The sequence below is a fragment of the Alnus glutinosa genome, chromosome 12 (genome assembly GCF_958979055.1).
Source record: "Alnus glutinosa chromosome 12, dhAlnGlut1.1, whole genome shotgun sequence".
NCBI classification, from domain to species: Eukaryota; Viridiplantae; Streptophyta; class Magnoliopsida; order Fagales; family Betulaceae; genus Alnus; species Alnus glutinosa.
Window position 1 is genome coordinate 1,716,037 of NC_084897.1, and position 17,167 is coordinate 1,733,203.

General features: G+C 36.2%; 2 protein-coding genes across 4 annotated transcripts; both read right to left on the reverse strand.

The window, feature by feature from the left end:
- Positions 1–45: 45 nt before the first annotated feature.
- Positions 46–6,867, reverse strand: LOC133851421 (probable glutamyl endopeptidase, chloroplastic). 3 transcript variants are annotated; one of them, XM_062287844.1, is made up of 11 exons: positions 6,475–6,866; positions 5,024–6,011; positions 4,644–4,772; positions 3,686–3,985; positions 3,145–3,603; positions 2,928–2,993; positions 2,311–2,371; positions 2,067–2,216; positions 1,762–1,899; positions 1,202–1,503; positions 46–363 (listed from the first exon to the last, which is right to left on the reverse strand). In XM_062287844.1, exons 1-11 carry the CDS (start codon positions 6,761–6,763, stop codon positions 345–347), a joined length of 2,901 nt encoding a protein of 966 aa, XP_062143828.1. In that variant the 5' UTR covers positions 6,764–6,866; the 3' UTR covers positions 46–344. The 3 variants fall into 3 exon arrangements, with proteins under 3 accessions (XP_062143828.1, XP_062143829.1, XP_062143830.1); XM_062287845.1 differs by having other exon boundaries at positions 1,190–1,503; positions 6,475–6,865; XM_062287846.1 differs by lacking the exons at positions 46–363; positions 1,202–1,503 and adding an exon at positions 1,564–1,653 and having other exon boundaries at positions 6,475–6,867.
- An 8,241-nt stretch (positions 6,868–15,108) lies between these two features.
- On the reverse strand, positions 15,109–15,771 carry LOC133851483 (uncharacterized). Its single transcript, XM_062287920.1, has one exon. It carries the CDS (start codon positions 15,769–15,771, stop codon positions 15,109–15,111), a length of 663 nt encoding a protein of 220 aa, XP_062143904.1.
- Between the last annotated feature and the right edge of the window lie 1,396 nt (positions 15,772–17,167).

Sequence of the window (17,167 nt, forward strand, 5' to 3'; positions counted from 1 at the left end):
TGAGCTCTTCACAAGGGCAGTCACAACCCCAAGCTAGACAACAAATAATTTGGAACAAGAGCTTTATTATTAGCAGCTCACTATACGCAGTGCTGCAAGTATTGGCTCAAATGACATTTCAGGTCTCAGTTATGAATTACACTTCGGGCATTAAATTTTCGTACTGGAATTTCACAAGGATCGAATGACATTTCAGGTCTCAGTTATGAATTATACTTCCGAAGCAATGTTCAAGCACCACATAAATTTGATGTATGCCTGTGCTGTTCTGACGTCGATTTGTACACCATATTCATGATCCAACTTTACTCCCTTGTGGCCAATGATAAGCAATTCAATCTACACTACATAGTTCGAAGTATTCTGAAAAAGAAAAGTCATTAAAATTAAGACATTTGACGTGGATAAGATGCATGTAATGTCTAATATATTTTAGGTTTATGTTTGTAAGACAAAAAAGGTCCTGAGTATTGATGGAAAATTTTATTAGGCAACAAATTAATGATACTGGAGTACTCTCTAGTAATGAAAAGCTGAGTTTACTTATTTGTCAGATAAGGATAGCCTAAATATTAAGCTGGGTTTTCAACATTCCCCTATATTTTACATGACTAGCAAGTAGAATGTTGAAAACCCAACTTGCAACACAGTTGCCAGATAAGGATAGCCAACATCAAGAGGGTTCAGATGGATGGGCATGAACAAAACAGTGATGGTTTGATATCCTAGTCAATGCTACCAGCCATCTGATTTTATTTTTTATTCTTTATTTTTTTCTATTTTCTTTTAATAGTCTAATGCCAAAAGTTTCCTTGTTCTAAGAGATACACTCTGAAGGAATCTGTTTGTAGCCAATTTTTCATATACGACTCTTTTTTTTTTGATAAGTAAACATGTTGTATTTAAATTTTTCATATACGACTCTTATAATACTGGTTTTGTTGTTCTAAACATAGAAAACTGATATTTAAGCACCTGCTGATTCCAATGAACCAAATTTGTCAAATAATATTTATTGGTATCTTTTCATAAATGAAAAGCATGAGAAGGATATCAACAAAAGAGTCATGGCCTTGGGAAGGTACATTAAATTTTGTTATTTAACTTTTTCCATCCGAATATTTTCTTCTAATTTCTTATAAATGGTGAAGAAATTACCATAATGATCATTCATAAAAAAAAAAATTACCATAATGATGACCTTGGCACAGAGTAAAATCCTTCATGTTCAAAATCTGACGCCTCTGGACCACCACCACCACTTGCAGCAACTGCTTTGCTTTCGGAATCCGTTGCCCCTTTGCTTACATCATGTTTTGATGCATCAATATCTGCATTTATATCAGAAGTATTTGACTCACAATATTTCTGCAGCCATCTATCAGTTTCCCAGAGGACATGCATGATACTCTCCCGTGCAGCATAGCCATGGCTCTCAAATGGAAGAATCACTAGGCGACAAAGAGCACCATGACCTTTCAGAGCATTGAAAAAGCGATCCGACTGCAGGGCAAGCAAATACAAAATTAAGTGGTGGGTAAACAAATAGGTAAAGAACAAAGGAGCTAGCCACATACCACCATCAAGCTTCAAGCTCAGCTCGTGGAAAGACTTATTTGGAAAATTGAAACTAATGAGTGGGTAAGTTTAAATCTATCAAAGGATGTTCCGATAATTCATTAGTTAATGGAAACACAGGAAAAATGTTGAACCGGACAGGAGAATCAACAAACTAAATAGGGAAAATGGTTCCTCTTTTACCTGCATTGTTAAAGTTCCAGAATTATTGTCTTCTTCTCCATGGATAAGCAATATTGGCTTCTTAATTCTATTAGCTGACATGAAAGGACTCATCTCCACATAAGTGGTTGTGGCCTCCCAAAGAGTTCTCTCTTCATTCTACACCAATATAATAAATTCACTAAACCATCAGGAGTTAAGATATGACACTAGACACAATGTCTGTTGGGAAAAGGAAAAAAAAAAAAGAAAAGAAAAAAAAAAAAAGGTTCACCTCCTAAGCATCTAGTTAGCTGAGTAAAGAGTTTCTGCCATTGGTGTCTTACCTGAAAACCGAAAGGAGTAAGTGTCCTGTTGTAAGCACCAGAGCGAGCAACTCCACAACTGAAAAGATGCGGGGCATGTGCCAGGAGGTTTGCAGTCATGAATGCACCATAGGAATGTCCCCCAACAGCAATTTTGTTTGGATGAGCCACCTTAACAAGGGTAGCATCAGAATACTTCGGGTCAGAAGTACAAACCCAGAACTACATAAACAAAATTCATATAGAAAGGAATGAAGCAGCTTACTCCACGTCGGGTAACTTCCTCAACTGCAGCCTCTGCACTCGCGACCAACTGCTCTATATACCTGCTCAAGGAATTTCAAAGTTTTTTTTTTTTGTGAAACTTTCAAATAGCTGGAAAGGAAAACCAAATACAACCAGGCTTCATATGAAAGCTCAAGAAGTTGAAACGTCCTCGTTAAGTGAAGAAAGGACTGAAGAAAAGAAAGCCCCATGTTACATTTCTAGTACAATTTGAGGTATAATAAAGAAACATCAATGATTTGAGGATAATATTTATCGCTTGTAATTCTTAGTTTTTTGTGTCAAACCACTATAAAAGCAATTTCATTTTTCACTTGTTTCTCACCCATTCTAGGACATCTCAAATTTCAGTGCCTACTTGTTTTAATCCTTCAAGTTTTAAAGCATTTCCCCCACTGCAGCATGGTCTTTTCACGCCCATTTCACAACTTCTGTTTCACAAATTTGGTTAACAATGGGATGAATTTTCTTATGTCATCAATCAAATGAAAATTTCAAACGAGTCCATAGTGACATTTACTTTATCATATGATTAGGATGGGCTTCCCATATCCTTGAAACTATTCATATATTCCTGGAAACATTGTCTCAAGTTACCTGTCATTTGCCTCCTCGTCGCCTTCACCAATAATAGGAATTGTTGGTCCGGATAGAACAGCAAACCTACAAGTAAAGGAGCTGTCAAAAGTTTGTCCATCATGTTCACAACAAGCCATACCGTCAATAGATGCAATTGGAAAGAGAATAATGACGACACATGAAAGACACCAAAAGAGAGTACAAGCAAACAAGGGGAAGAGGAGGTAAACCATGCCTTCTAGCCAGCCAAAGAAGGGGTGATGTAGGACCTATGCCAGCAAATGCATTAGGAGAACCTCGGACTTGTCCAGCAGCATCTTTGCTTTTAAATTCGCCCGGGTAAGACCAAACCAGACACGGAAGAGGACCATCTTTTGATGGATCATAGCCTGGTGGCAAGTACAATGTTGCAGTCAGCTGCACCCCGTCCTTTCTCTCGTACCTGATCATCTCTTTCTGTAATGATGCCAGCTGTGGGTATGGATGAGGGAAATTCGTAATTTGACATGCTTGCTTCTCTGGCCAGCTCAGAATGTGGTATTGAGTGTTCTCAGTTTTCGACTCTTTCGAAGTCAGTATTTTCAACTGATCAAGTCGCAAATCCCCTTCTTTCTGATCAGACATTAAAGCAACAACAGTCTCGTAATATTTTTCTTTGTCACTCTGCCATATTCGTTCTTTGCAGCCTGTATTTCTGAAAGAATTTGGTTTAGAACCACATGGCAGCAATGAGCATTTAGGAAGCAACACACCAAAAATTATTTTTAAACACTTACATGTCAAACAAATCAAGGAATGGAATGTTCCCTTCTGGTGTAGCACCACTTCCGTTCAGTAAAACATAAGTGTTTTCATCATTTTCCTTATTTACCTTCGCAATCACATAAGTTGCAGCAGGAGTTCTCCGCAACATTGGAGAGCCAGGATCAGAGTACACATCTTCTGATGACCTATCAAATAGGATGCGCGGACTAGCATCTTTAGATCCAGGAGAAATCACCCAGGTTCTTGTTCGGCGTGTCTTGTACCAAGATTCATAAACTAAAGCCAATGAATCATCACACCAGGAAATACCACTGTGGAGACAGAAAAGCTCACATTCATTAAAACGAGATTCTAGGTCAACCTTTCACGCAGGTTTGCAAACAAAGCTACAGATGGCCTTAAGATTGCGCCTGACAGCGGCTTTGACTATGGACACAAAAGGCAAGCACCCCTGACATCTGACAATATATTGGACTTGATGGATGTTATATGATCCCGTAAAATTAAGGAATAAAAAAAAGGGTCTAAGGCAGTGCATCAATCATATACTTATAACTTATGTACAAATGCCATTATATAAGCACTCTTGGAAAGAAGAGTAAATATCCCAAATTTTAAAGTGAAAATAAGCACCTAATGTATAGTTATCAAAAAATTTCGTTTTGATATGTTAAGGCATGGTAATCAAACATATATATAACTTCGTTAATGGCTAAGTTCACTAATGTGGACCCTAATCCAACTCTGCCTCGTAGTACACCTATCATCAAGTATCCCATACTATATTAGTACCTTCTTGTGCTTAGCAAGTCTTCTAAAACAAAGTTCATGGGAAACAATGCATCATTGCCAAACAAATAGAAGAAAGGTCAAACAATGTCAGAGTTCTTCCAAACACATTCAGCTTTAGATGTTTATCAGAAGATAATTATGTGGATAAAACAGCAATCACATAGCTCATAGTCATACCCATAACGGAGATCAAGTTGGTGTAAGACCGCCGGCTGTTCACCTTCTAGTGGCTCAGCAGGCTGTGTATAAATTATATCACGTGGAGAAACTTCCACTTTCGCATCACCTCCATCTTGTGTCTCTGCCCTAAAAACCTCAACAGCCAGAGCAAACCAAGCATTTAAAAAATGTTAATTGTCAAACACATATCTGAATGTTTACAATGAGATGGAACTAACCTCCATATTGAATCATCCTGCATTATCTTATGCAATTCTAAACAAACACTCCAATGAAACCTTTTATAATTAACAACAGTTTCCAACTAGAGTGGGGCCACAAAAGATTACAGCTAATGTCTTCCACAGACAAACAAGAGTATAATATCTGTTACATACCAGTAAAGTGTTGAGGGCTTATCTGCTCTCCAATTAATAGAACGCATCCCTTTCCGCACACTATTGAATGCAATGGGAATGTCCTCGGCAAGGGGCAAATCACAAAGTTCCCTAACAAAGTTCCCATCAACAGTCCACAAATCTACCTTCTTAGGAAATCTTCCACATGGTACAATGAAAGAGTACGGCCTATGAATTGAACTAATCAAAAGGTACTTCCCATCTGGAGAGGGGTCCAATGATGTATACACAGCTGGTAGGCCGATTTCCTTCACTGTCCCATCTAAGGAAGCCAACACAAGTTGCGAAGTTGCATAGTAGTCGAACAAATCTTCATCATATTCATCACTTAGCAAATCCTGGAAGGTTCTAACTTGAATAACATTTTTTTGCTCATTGGACTGTATCTTTGGGCCACCAGGAATGAAAGGTTTATTTGGTAGGCCACCACGAGACAACGGGATGGTGGAAACTAACAAAGTAGAATTATCAACCCAAATATAATTGTCAAAAACCGCATTCAGATAGATATCAGGCGACTGAAACAAAGGTCTAGCCTTCCCTGTTTCCACATCAGCAACCCATACTGTAAGCTTACCGCTGCCATTTTCTTCCTCATCAACCCGGACACTGAATGCTAAATGCCTACCATCATGCGACCATGTAACGAAATTGATCTTAGCACCGTCAGGGTACCCATGTAACTCTTTCTCGGGCTCAAGTGTACCATCAGGCCTCAACTGATGAATCCCAATACCCGTGTAAAATGACATCCGACTCCTAGTATTACACTTTCCATCAACACGAATACCGGCCAACTTTTCCTCCGGTCTCGCTAGCTCTGCCAGTGGAGGCAGAGCTCTCCGCTTGAGAAACAGTATTTTATCCCTATGTGGTGAGAATGCCAATGCAGGAAGCGGCGGAGCATCCACAATATCCCTAATCTCTGGCGGAGGAAGACAATACCCAATTCCCAGCATCGAATCATCTACACAATGTGAATCACAAAATACAAGACGCCCACTTGAGATATATAATGATAGTCTATACCCATATACACCATTTCAAGTCAAATTTGATATACAAAAAAGCAATTGAACTCCATTGCAATAAACGTCCAATACAGAATTAGCTTCAAATTCAAAGCAACACACGCATGACAAGACTAGCTCAAGAATGTAACAAATCCAAGTTGACCAATACAGCACTATTAAGCTGGAGCAAGGTCCAAATCAAAATCATAAAACTCAACAAAATAAAAAATAAATCAATTTCGCAATCAGAATCAGACCCATATAGCAATCAAGCGACTCGCGCGCTTGCTTAAAAATCAGCTTCTTCAATTGAACAAACTGTTGGCTCCCAGCCTCTCATTCCCAGTGCTTTCAAAAACAAATTAAATGAAAGCGATTAAAAACAAAAAAAAAAAGTCCTGTTTTATTCTAAGTTACCTTCATTCTCAGTTGGAGAAGCGGTAGTAGAAGAAGAAGCGGCGCCATTAGAGTCTTCGCCGGCCACGGCGTTGACAGGGCCGAGATTGCGCAATCTAGAGGCGGTCATGGCGGCGGCGGTGGTCTTGAAGGACCTGACGGCGTTTCGAACGGGACGGAGTCTGAGGATGACGGGAGGGGTGAGGGAGAGAAAGGAATGGGTAGTGGGAGGTGGCGATAGAGCCGAGACCGAAAGAGACAGAGAGAGGAGAGAAGCGGTGCGGTGATAGACTTTGTGAAGGTGCATCATGGATTTTAATGCGTTGAATTGCCTACTTTTTTAGTACAGTGTAGTACTGGTAGGCGTATATGGCGCAGAGTGCATGGGTGGAGTCGTTCTTGGAATCTTCATTTTAGGGCCTAACGTGAAAGTAACTCCAGAGGTCCAGGTAAAAATTTCTATGGCCCAGAGTGCATGCTTAAAAAGGCAAAAGAAGATGCTTCTGAGTTCTAACTCTTCTGAGGGTGGGGACAGAAGATAGATGGTGATATTTAGGGTGTCCTACGGTGCTTTTTGCTTTAATTTACGTGGTTGATTTTAAATGAGTGGCTAAAAGAGTAATGATACACATCATCCCCTTATCTTCATTTTGTCCCCTCAAAATTGATGTGGCTTTTAAAATTACTATTGAATTTTCGATATATCACTCTTCGATTTTGATCCAATAGTGTTTTTAAGAGCCACATCAATTTTGGGAGGACAAAAAGAAGATAAGAAGATGATGTGTAGCATTACTCGTGGCTAAAATTAACTAAATCATCAATAGTTGTTTAAATCTTTTTTTTTTTTTTTATAAAAAAATCACTTTCCAACCCCGATCTCCACCATGATTACCGTAACTCCACCATCATCGCTACTACCCGTCTACCACTACTACCACCAAAAGCGTGTATCTCTCTCTCTTTCTCTCTCAACAACTTCCTTCTACAATTTGGGTGGTTAGGTCACTATTGATCTAAGATTTTAGGGTGGCCAAATCATTCATATTGTGAAAATGGTAGTTGGACCACGACCAACCGATATTTGAAAGTAATCAAATCACCCCAATGGTTAAAAGTGATGGTTCAGCCACCCTTAAATAGGTCTTTGGAAGGTTACCAAACCACCCATGTGTGATGTGGCTAAAAGTGTAACACCTAACATTGGGAACCGTAAAAAATGAGTAATGCTACATATCATCCCTTTGTCCTCCTTTTATCCCTCCAAAATTGATGTGGCTCTTAAAATCACCATTGAATTTATGATAGATCATTATTGGATTTTGATCCAATGGTGAATTTAAGAGCCACATCAATTTTGGGAGGACAAAAAAAATAATAAAAGGATGATATGTAGCATTACTCGTGAAAAATAGTGAAGCCAAAATAATATTTAAGTTTTTGTAATGATGGGATTAGTTAATTTAATTATTCGATTATGGATTTTGCAATTCTTTCTTATGCAGTACCTTGATGTGAGATGACCGTGACTATAACTAGTTTAGTTAAGGTAGCAGGTTAGTTAGAAATAAGGGAAATAAACTTAGGTGTAAAGTAGTGAATGTGATGTTATCTTAATAAACTAAGCTTAATAGTAAACTTAGGAGGAAAAACAAAGGGAAATTTGACTGGGGATTCACGTTGGCTTCTGATATGATGATATAATATTTGTAAATAGGAGAAAACAAATATTTAATTTAAATATTTAATGAATGATTTGTAAATTGTAATATCAAACTCTCCCCCTTCTATAGAAGATTTAAACATAGAGAAAAATAAATTTTCTATAATAACTAAGAATCCTTTTGATATAATTTGAGAATATAAATTCTTATTGTGTCCCAATAGAAGAGATGTAAAAAATGATTAAAATAACTCTATCACATCAAAAATTAAACATTAATGCTCCGTTTGTTTTGACGTAAAATGTTTTTCGTTATAAAATATTTTCAACGAAATCATTTTTCAGAAAAAATAATTTTCCTGAAAATATTTTTCGACGTTTGGCTCGTACAAAAAAATCACCGGTGACAAGATTTTGTCACTGGCCGACAAGATTTCAGCCACTTTTACAGGATTCCAGTTACTGTTGCTGGATTCCAGCGATGAAGGCCAGAATCCAGTGGCAATGGATAGATTCTGGACAGTTTCGCCGAAATCTGGCCCTATACGGCCGGATTCCAATCGTATTGGCCAGATTCCTGTCAGTTTTGCCGGAATCCGTCCAACCCAAATTTCGCCGAAGATTCCAGCCAAACTGGCCGAATTTCGACCAATTTATGTTGAATCTGGTCGCCGGACGTTTCTGGTTTCCAGCAGACTCGGCATCGGTCAGATTCCAATCTGTTTTACCGAAATTCAACGATCAAATACCAAAATTCAGGAACCTTCGGCAATAGACTCGGGCTACCAACAAACTTCAATGCCCAGTGGTGGCGGATTCCCACAAACATTCCTGCAAGAATGAAGAATTTTTAAATTTAGAAATCGATTTCGATTTTTAAAACTATAAATCATTTTTCAAAAATTAAAAAGGCTTTTACAGTCAAAGTGAAAATGATTTTCGTTGATCATCATTTTCGATTGCACCAAATATCAAAAAATACAGAAAATATTTTACGCTCAAACAAACGGAGTATAAGGGTTTTTAACTTTGCACACTATATTAGTATTGAGCTAAGACTTACATATTCTAATATCTTATATTAAGACTTTATTTAAATATTTAGGGAGTTATCTCCTGGATCAAGTGTCCCAGCATATAAATAAATACATTATATCTCACTTGGATTCTTTTCCAAGTACATATAACCCCAACATGTTATATCACTATATTTTGTTATATTAATACCTGATTTAAAATTTCTCCAATTACTGAATTACATGTAATCCCTTTTGAAAACTTTCCCACATATACTTCCCAAGTATATGTAACTCTAACATATTTTATATTGACATCTTGACTTCCCCCAATTGCATGTTATATAGGGGTGTTAGATGAGCCCAGCTGCTCGTGAACTCGACTCGATTCGATTCGGTTAAACTCGATTCAGTCTCGGTTCGAATAATAAATGAGTCGTTCATGAACACAATAATATGTTCGAATATTAAACGAGACATATTCGTATAAATTCGGTTCAACTCGGATAAAGCTCGCGAGCTCGGCTTGTATAAGTTCGACTCGATTCGTTCGGCTCGAGTTGTTAGCTCGCTCGTGTATAATCATATATAGACATATTTATTAATATATATGTATAAAAATAGGTTTTATAAATATAACACACACACACACACACATATATGTATATATACCCAATCATATATAAATATAAGATTGTATAATTATAATCATATAGTGTATAAGTATTAACATACTAAATAGTAAATATTAACTATAGTTAAGTGTTAACTAAATATATATTATGATATTACTAGTTATAACATATTTAAAATATAATTATATGCTAATAATTAATGTGTTAGTGTATATTAACTATAGTTATAACTTATAACTATGATATATAATATTATGACATACTGTTAAGTTGTTAACTAAAATATTTAATAGTTAGTATATTATGCTAAATAACTATATTGAATAGTTAGTATATAACTATATAATTATGTCCTCAAGGGGTAACTCAATCGGTTGGGGACCATGAGTCATGAAGCGGAGGTCACTAGTTCGAATTTCTCTCCCCCATCTTGTATAGACATGTCAAAAAAAAAAAATTTATATAATTATATACTATACTTATACTATAGTTAATTAGTTATATATAGTATAATAGACTTACTACTTTTTCACATTATACATATACTATAGTTAATAGTTATATATAATATAATAGTATTAGTCACTTACGTAGTCATGTAAGACATATACTATAGTTTATAGTTTTAACTTATTACTTAATATGTTACTAGTTATTAGTTAATAGATTTAGCCCAATAATTGAAGAAATATATGCCCAATAAACTAAACTATTTTATTATTATTTTATATCAAAAAAATATATATCAATTGCTTTTCGGCAATATTTTTACAAAAATATAGTGTCTAAATTACTAAATTAGAATATTACAAAAGAAACCATCTAACCTACATAGCTTCTTTTTTTTTTTTGGTTCTAAATTTTTCATTTAATTCATAATTTATCTCAGTTTTTAATTTATTTGGAAAAATCTGGAATCAGATTTTATAAATTATTTTGTCTTTCATCTTGTAGAAACATCTAGAAATTGGAATAAAATAATGCCATCTAGAAATTAGAATAAGATAATGCCACAGCCACAGGCTGAATTATTTCTTCTCCCCCCTCGTTCTGTCAAACAAAAGACAACTAGACAAGGACCAAAAAAAAAACGTAAAGAAGAAAAACAAGAGAAGAAAGGAAATGCAAAGAGAGAGAGAGGGAGAGGGAGAGCACTCGGCAGTCTGCACTGTGGGTGGTAATGTTGGCGCGTCTATGGCCACCGCGCCGCATGGTGGTAGTGGGCCGCTATCTTCGATCTAGGGAAGTGTTGGCGTGCGGTGAATCGACAGGGTGAGCATGAATCTGAGAGAAGTTGTTGATAGGTCTTCGGTATTGGCTTTGGTGGCACGACCACTGCTGGGTGGTCTCCAGCCACGGAGCATGTCAAGGTGGCCGTCCCACGCGGTCACAGATTTGTACGGTGGTTTTGTGCTGGTTGGGTGTTGCAGCAACAGAAGTCTCTTTTTTTTTTTTCTTTTTTTTTTTTAAGGTAAAAATTTACAAAACTCCAATCAAGCTCGTGCCGCCCGAGCTCGATTGGAGTCTCGGCTCGTGAACCTAGCCGAGTTCGAGCCAAGTTCAAACTTGACTAGGTTCTTGACAAGCGAATTCAAACATAGATTCTAAACTCGGCTCGAGCTCGAGTCGAATCCGAGCTCCCTAATAATGTATTCGAGCCGAGTCCGACAGCTCCAAGCTCAACTCGGCTCGGCTCGAATATAGCCCTAATGCTATATCTCCCTATCAAAATGAAATTTTGCATTTTAAACATTTTATCTATGTTTCATCTTAAATTGTGGGAATTTTATCCCATTACATTAATTAAAGGCCAAACTGCGATTTTATCAAATGCTTAACTGCGGTTTTAAAATTCATTTTTTCAAACTATACATTTTAAAATCGCTATTTTTAAATCAAACATTTTAAAATTACAAATCCAAACGAACCATAAATATCATCTTGACACGTTGATGAGGTTGCGCTACACGTTGCTTCAAAACGTGGTTTTCTCATGAAAAGCAAGTTTGTTTTTTTTTTTTTTCATTTAATATTTTTGGCTAATAAGACTTTCCAAATGGAATTTGAAAACCTCTAAAAGCACGAAAGTTCCACGAAAGCCGAATATTATTCTATTTTTTTCTCAAAAACAAAAAATAAAAAATTAAAGCTTAGGACTACCAAATTATTAGTTTGTTTACCAAAGGATTACTACATTTAACCCCTCTATAGTATAAAAAATTATTTACTTTTTTTATTTTATTTGACGGAGGTATTTTTTTCGAACAATATTATAACTTTAGACATTCAATAAAAGATCAAACGGTTCCTTATAACCTTTTCCCCATTTGAATAGAAAAATAATAATAATTAAAGATCTATCAAACGGTAATACTGAAATGACAAAAAAATTCTACCACACTGAGTCGGGTGAATCAGTCCATTAAACTAAAAATTATTTTTGGAGAATGAATTTCTTACATCCATATGAATATAGCATGTTTTAAAGACAAATAACAATTTAATGAATTGAGTAAAACTTTGTCCACAATGAAAATGTTCATCCGCTTTTTTTTTTTTTTTTTTTTTTTTTAATATTTAGATGGGTAAGAATAAATACAAACAAATAGCACGTATATAAAGACAAAAATAAAAAATAAAAATAAATAAATAAATAAATTACAGAATCTAAAATACAAAGAGCAAAAATAAACATTTTTTCAAACAAAAAAATAATAATAATAAAACTCTAAAAAGCATTAACAAACGGAAAAGGGGCGGAGGGAAAAGGGAGAAAATGAGCTCTTTACAAGTGCAGTCACAACCACAAGCTAGACAACAAATAATTTGGAACAAGAGCTTTATTATTAGCAACTCACTATACGCAGTGCTGCAAGTATTGGATTAAATGACATTTCAAGTCTCAATTATGAATTACGCTTCGGGCATTAAATTTTCGTTGTTAGATTATGTATATATATATATATATATATATATATATATTTTGTCCCACATGGGCTATTGTTATGTGTATTTCTTTCATTACTAGCCTATATATATAGGCCCCTCATGTACAGCTTACATGTGATTCAATATACAACTTTTTTCTCAACATGGTATTAGAGCATAGGTTCTGAATCACCTCTATTTTTTTATTTTTGTTTTCTTTCTTTCGGCCTCTTCCCAAATTTTTTCCTGTTCCGTCGTTGCTTCCGTCATATCTCATCGCTATGTCTTCCTCAGTTCTCCTTCTCACAGTCCTTGTTTCGAGCTAGTTCATATACCAATCGAAACCTTGGAGGACAACCGTGCCAGAGCCGTCAAGAACAGCCAAATCAGAGCCTTCACTCTCCCACACGCGCTGCCTGAAGATTCTGCCGCCGCTAGTCGCTTCTGCCGTTTCGCCGCCAATCTAGCTGTTCGATCACTCAAGTTGCTGCCCAGATCAATAGCTCAGCCTCCTAGCTGCTCAGGGACACCAAGATCGTCCCCATCCAACGGCGAACGCGCCTCCACGCGCCGATAGAAGTTTCTGCCCACTAGTTCACCCGCCCACGCGCCGCCACTCTTCGCGCGTGCATCTCACGTGCCAATCACCTAATGTGCCACGTCAGCCCCATTGACCGTTGATCGCATACCAGGTGTTTTCTTCTTATTTTTTCGTTCATTTTTCTGGTTTGTTTCTGCTTTTGACCTCTCCAGATGGCACAAAACGAGGTTCTTGCTTATATTCATGTTACTTTAGATGGCACCAATTACACTGTTTGGTCTCAATCTATGAGGAATTTTCTTAAAGGCTACAAGCTTTAGCTCTATGTGATTGGGGATATCCCCAGGCCAACTAAAGTCACAGAATAGAAGAAGAAGCAATTGGCAACCGTTCGGACGCAAGGGCAAGCTGTCCGGTCCGGACGCACTTCAGCAAACTTATAAAGAATGTTGCTTACCGTCTGGACGCCCAATATCCTGTCCAGACGCCGCCTATGGAAATCCGATTTCTTGAGCCTAATTAAAAAGGCTTGGAGGCTGTGTATTGTAAGGAATTCGGTATTGAATTTCACTATGCTAAGAGAGGGTATTTAGGCAGATATTGTTAGATGTGCTAACTCTCTTAGAGTTTTATTGTGTGTAATTTGATCAATGGTTGAAGTCTAGCTTAGGGATAAGCTCTAAACTAAAGGAGTCCATTAAAGAACTCTTCAGACATGAGGTCTGATTGAGAGGCGTTCACGTATATGTACGTGTTAGAATTCAAGCTACGACTACTGCAATGTGATTTGTTAGTACGAATGTCTTGTAACTAGCTATTTCTTCTGAATAGTAGATTTCCTGGATTTTGCTGTCCATAGTGGTTTTTCTCTTTGTTGCAAAGAGTTTCTACTTCGTTATCAAAATATCTCTATTAATTGTTTTACTGCTTTTATATTTTGGTTGCATGTCTGGTTATGATTACACACACACACACACACACACACACACATTTGGAGTTGTATTTTTTTTTTTTCATGTGCGTTTGGAATTACAATTTCGTAAAAAATAAGTGTGATTTTAAAACAAATCTCAAAAAATAGACCGTTTGAAATTGCGTTTTTCAAAAATTGTGATTTGAAAACGTTAAAAAATTATATTTTCAAATCGCATGCAAGATGATGTTTTTTTGAAAACACACAATTTTAAATGCTAAAGTGTAATTTTATCAAACGCTTTAATACATTTTTAAAGTCGTTATTTTTAAATTATACTTTTTAAAATTACAAATTCAAACAAACCCTGCATATTGGTTCCTGCATCATGCCCTGATCTTCACATCTCTCCCCTTAAAACTACAGCATATAAATTGGAAATAGAAATTCCAAAGTCTTTGTGTCAAACAAATAAAAGTAAATGGTTGAAACAACAGTACTGTTACATCGAGCTCATTAATCTGGATAGGGATTTCCAGTATCCTGCAATTTCTCAAATCCAGGAGTAAATAGAATTACTTATTTTCCAAGATTTTGAAAGAATCTTGTCACATCATTTTTTCGCCGTAACGAGAATTACTTAATATTGCATCTATATCGATCTGGATAAGTGTTCAATATCTAGATAATTCTCTTGATTAATTCGAGTAGCAGTATTTATCTAAGTAGCTAGTAGAAGTATATATATATATATATATAATTCTCGTGATTAGTAGCTAGTTATCTGAGTTGGCTAGTAGAAGTAGTATAAGAATAAGAGTATTTTCTCTTATCTTAAGAGAAGACGATCATTAGTATAGTATGGTTGGTTTCGATCAAAGTACGTTCTTTGTATTTCAGTAGGTTTCTGAGCAATAATAACTGTAATAATAATTGCAACATACATTTAGAGAACCAAATTAATAAAAACCTTCATCATCACCACCATCCCCATTGCCATCAATATAGTCATCTTCATCGTCATCGAAATCTATGTTCTGCTTGTAATCACCATCAGTATCACTAGATTCTTCTTTAACGCCTTCTTCCTCGTCTTCATCTTCATCCCCATCTTCGCCTCCTTTCTTGTCCTTTGTATCCTCCCCTTCGCCCTCGGCCATTTGTTCAAGCTTCTCAAAAACATCTAACTTCTGCAGCTCCGAGTCTAAATTCCATCGAGCTCTTTTTCTGCTTGGTTGTTTCCCTTTCGAATCCTCAACGAGTTCCTTAGGAAATCTACTGAGCACTAAATATTGGCCAAGTGAATCGCGGACTATTCTGTTGTTTGGCCTTTTGCGGTCAGAATATCTCTCTATATCTACACCTTGGCTCTTTTTGTGAAAACTGTCAGAAAATATACTCTCTTTGGAAATGGATTCCTCAAGAAAATAGGGAGAAGTTTTCCAAAAGTTTTCTAGCCTTCTTTGCTCAATTACTAGGGCCTCTTGCTCCTTAGTCATAGTTGGGACCTTAGGAAGTTCGATTTCAGGAAAAAACTCAAATGGCTCCTCTTTGGCAAATCCACAACCAGAACCACCTCCAAATCCACGCCTTCGCCCTCGCCCTCCTCCTCTAAATGCCATCTGCTTAATAAAAACAATTTATTTTCCTTAATAAACTATCTTAGGATTCTTTATTAGAGTGTTCACATTGAATTCTTCAAAAATTCTTTAAATTTAACTCTAAAAGTATACTTTAATTGATTTAACTAGCCACGTACTTTTCAAAATCATTAAATATCAAACTCTCAAAATATTTTTTCACTTTAACTAAATATTCTATTTTATTGGTAAAATCATCCCTTGAACCAAAAAGTATGAAAGAGAACCATCATTAAAAAAAAAAAAATTAACTTCTACTTTTGAAAGCATTATTATCAAGAGTTAAATAACTGTAACTTATTGTTAAATGGTATCTTTTGTGAGTTTTTGTTAAAAAAATTTGATAAAAAAGCTAGAAGTGGAGAGTTCATCGTGAACAGGAGAGTAATCAAGCCGATCCTGAGCGAGTATCAGTTGTGCGAGCTCGACTCGTTTAAATTAGCATCAAGCTCGAGCTCAACACGAGCCTAAAACTTGTGTTCAAGATCGACTCGTCAATGTAAAATTCATGATCGAACTCGATCATTTTGATCTATCTCAAGTTTGAGCACTCGACTCGAGTTCGCCTGAATCAAATTATTTAAATTATAGAAGAGAGAGACTCACGGCTTTCTTGCGAGGCCTGGGTTCAATATGGTACGCACGACGTGTGAGAAAGAATGCGTCCTCCGTTTTCTGCTTTATCAGAGCAGAGCAGAGCACAAATCGGAATAAAATGACGTCGAAGCCAGGACAATTGCGTAGAGAAGAGAGATAGTGTGCATACATGGGAAATATGATATCAGAAATTAGAAACGATGCCAGTTTTGTTAAGCAAGAACGCCATTTCCGGTGAAACCCCTAAGTTGAGAGAGAGAGAGAGAGAGAGAGAGTTACAAATCTGATTAGTAGGAATCAGGTTTGTTAATGCCACTTAATGGGTAGGGTTTGAGAGCATTCCTAGTGAACTAGTCAAAGTTTAAGTAAATTTTAGTTAGAAAATTCACTTTTGTTATTTTAGCTATCTACTTTTCAAAAGCTTTAAATACCAAACTTTCTAAATATTCTCTACTTTAAATATATACTATTTTTTATTGGTTTTAAAATAACCACTTCCAGCTATCATGAAATCAAAATTGAAAGATCAACCACTTCAACATCTCATACATCTCAAAAATCTCAAAAATCTACTTCGCTTGAACGTGTGTCTAGAGAATTAATGGCAATGTTCCATTTCTTGCCAGCAGAATTTTCTTTATAACATTACCAGAGTAAATGAAAGCAGTAATTTATTTATACAAAAGAAACATACAACATTAAAGCATACAAAATGAAAGCACTCATTCAGTTTCTTAATTTTACAAAAGAAACATACAAAACCAAATTAGAAGGGCATAGA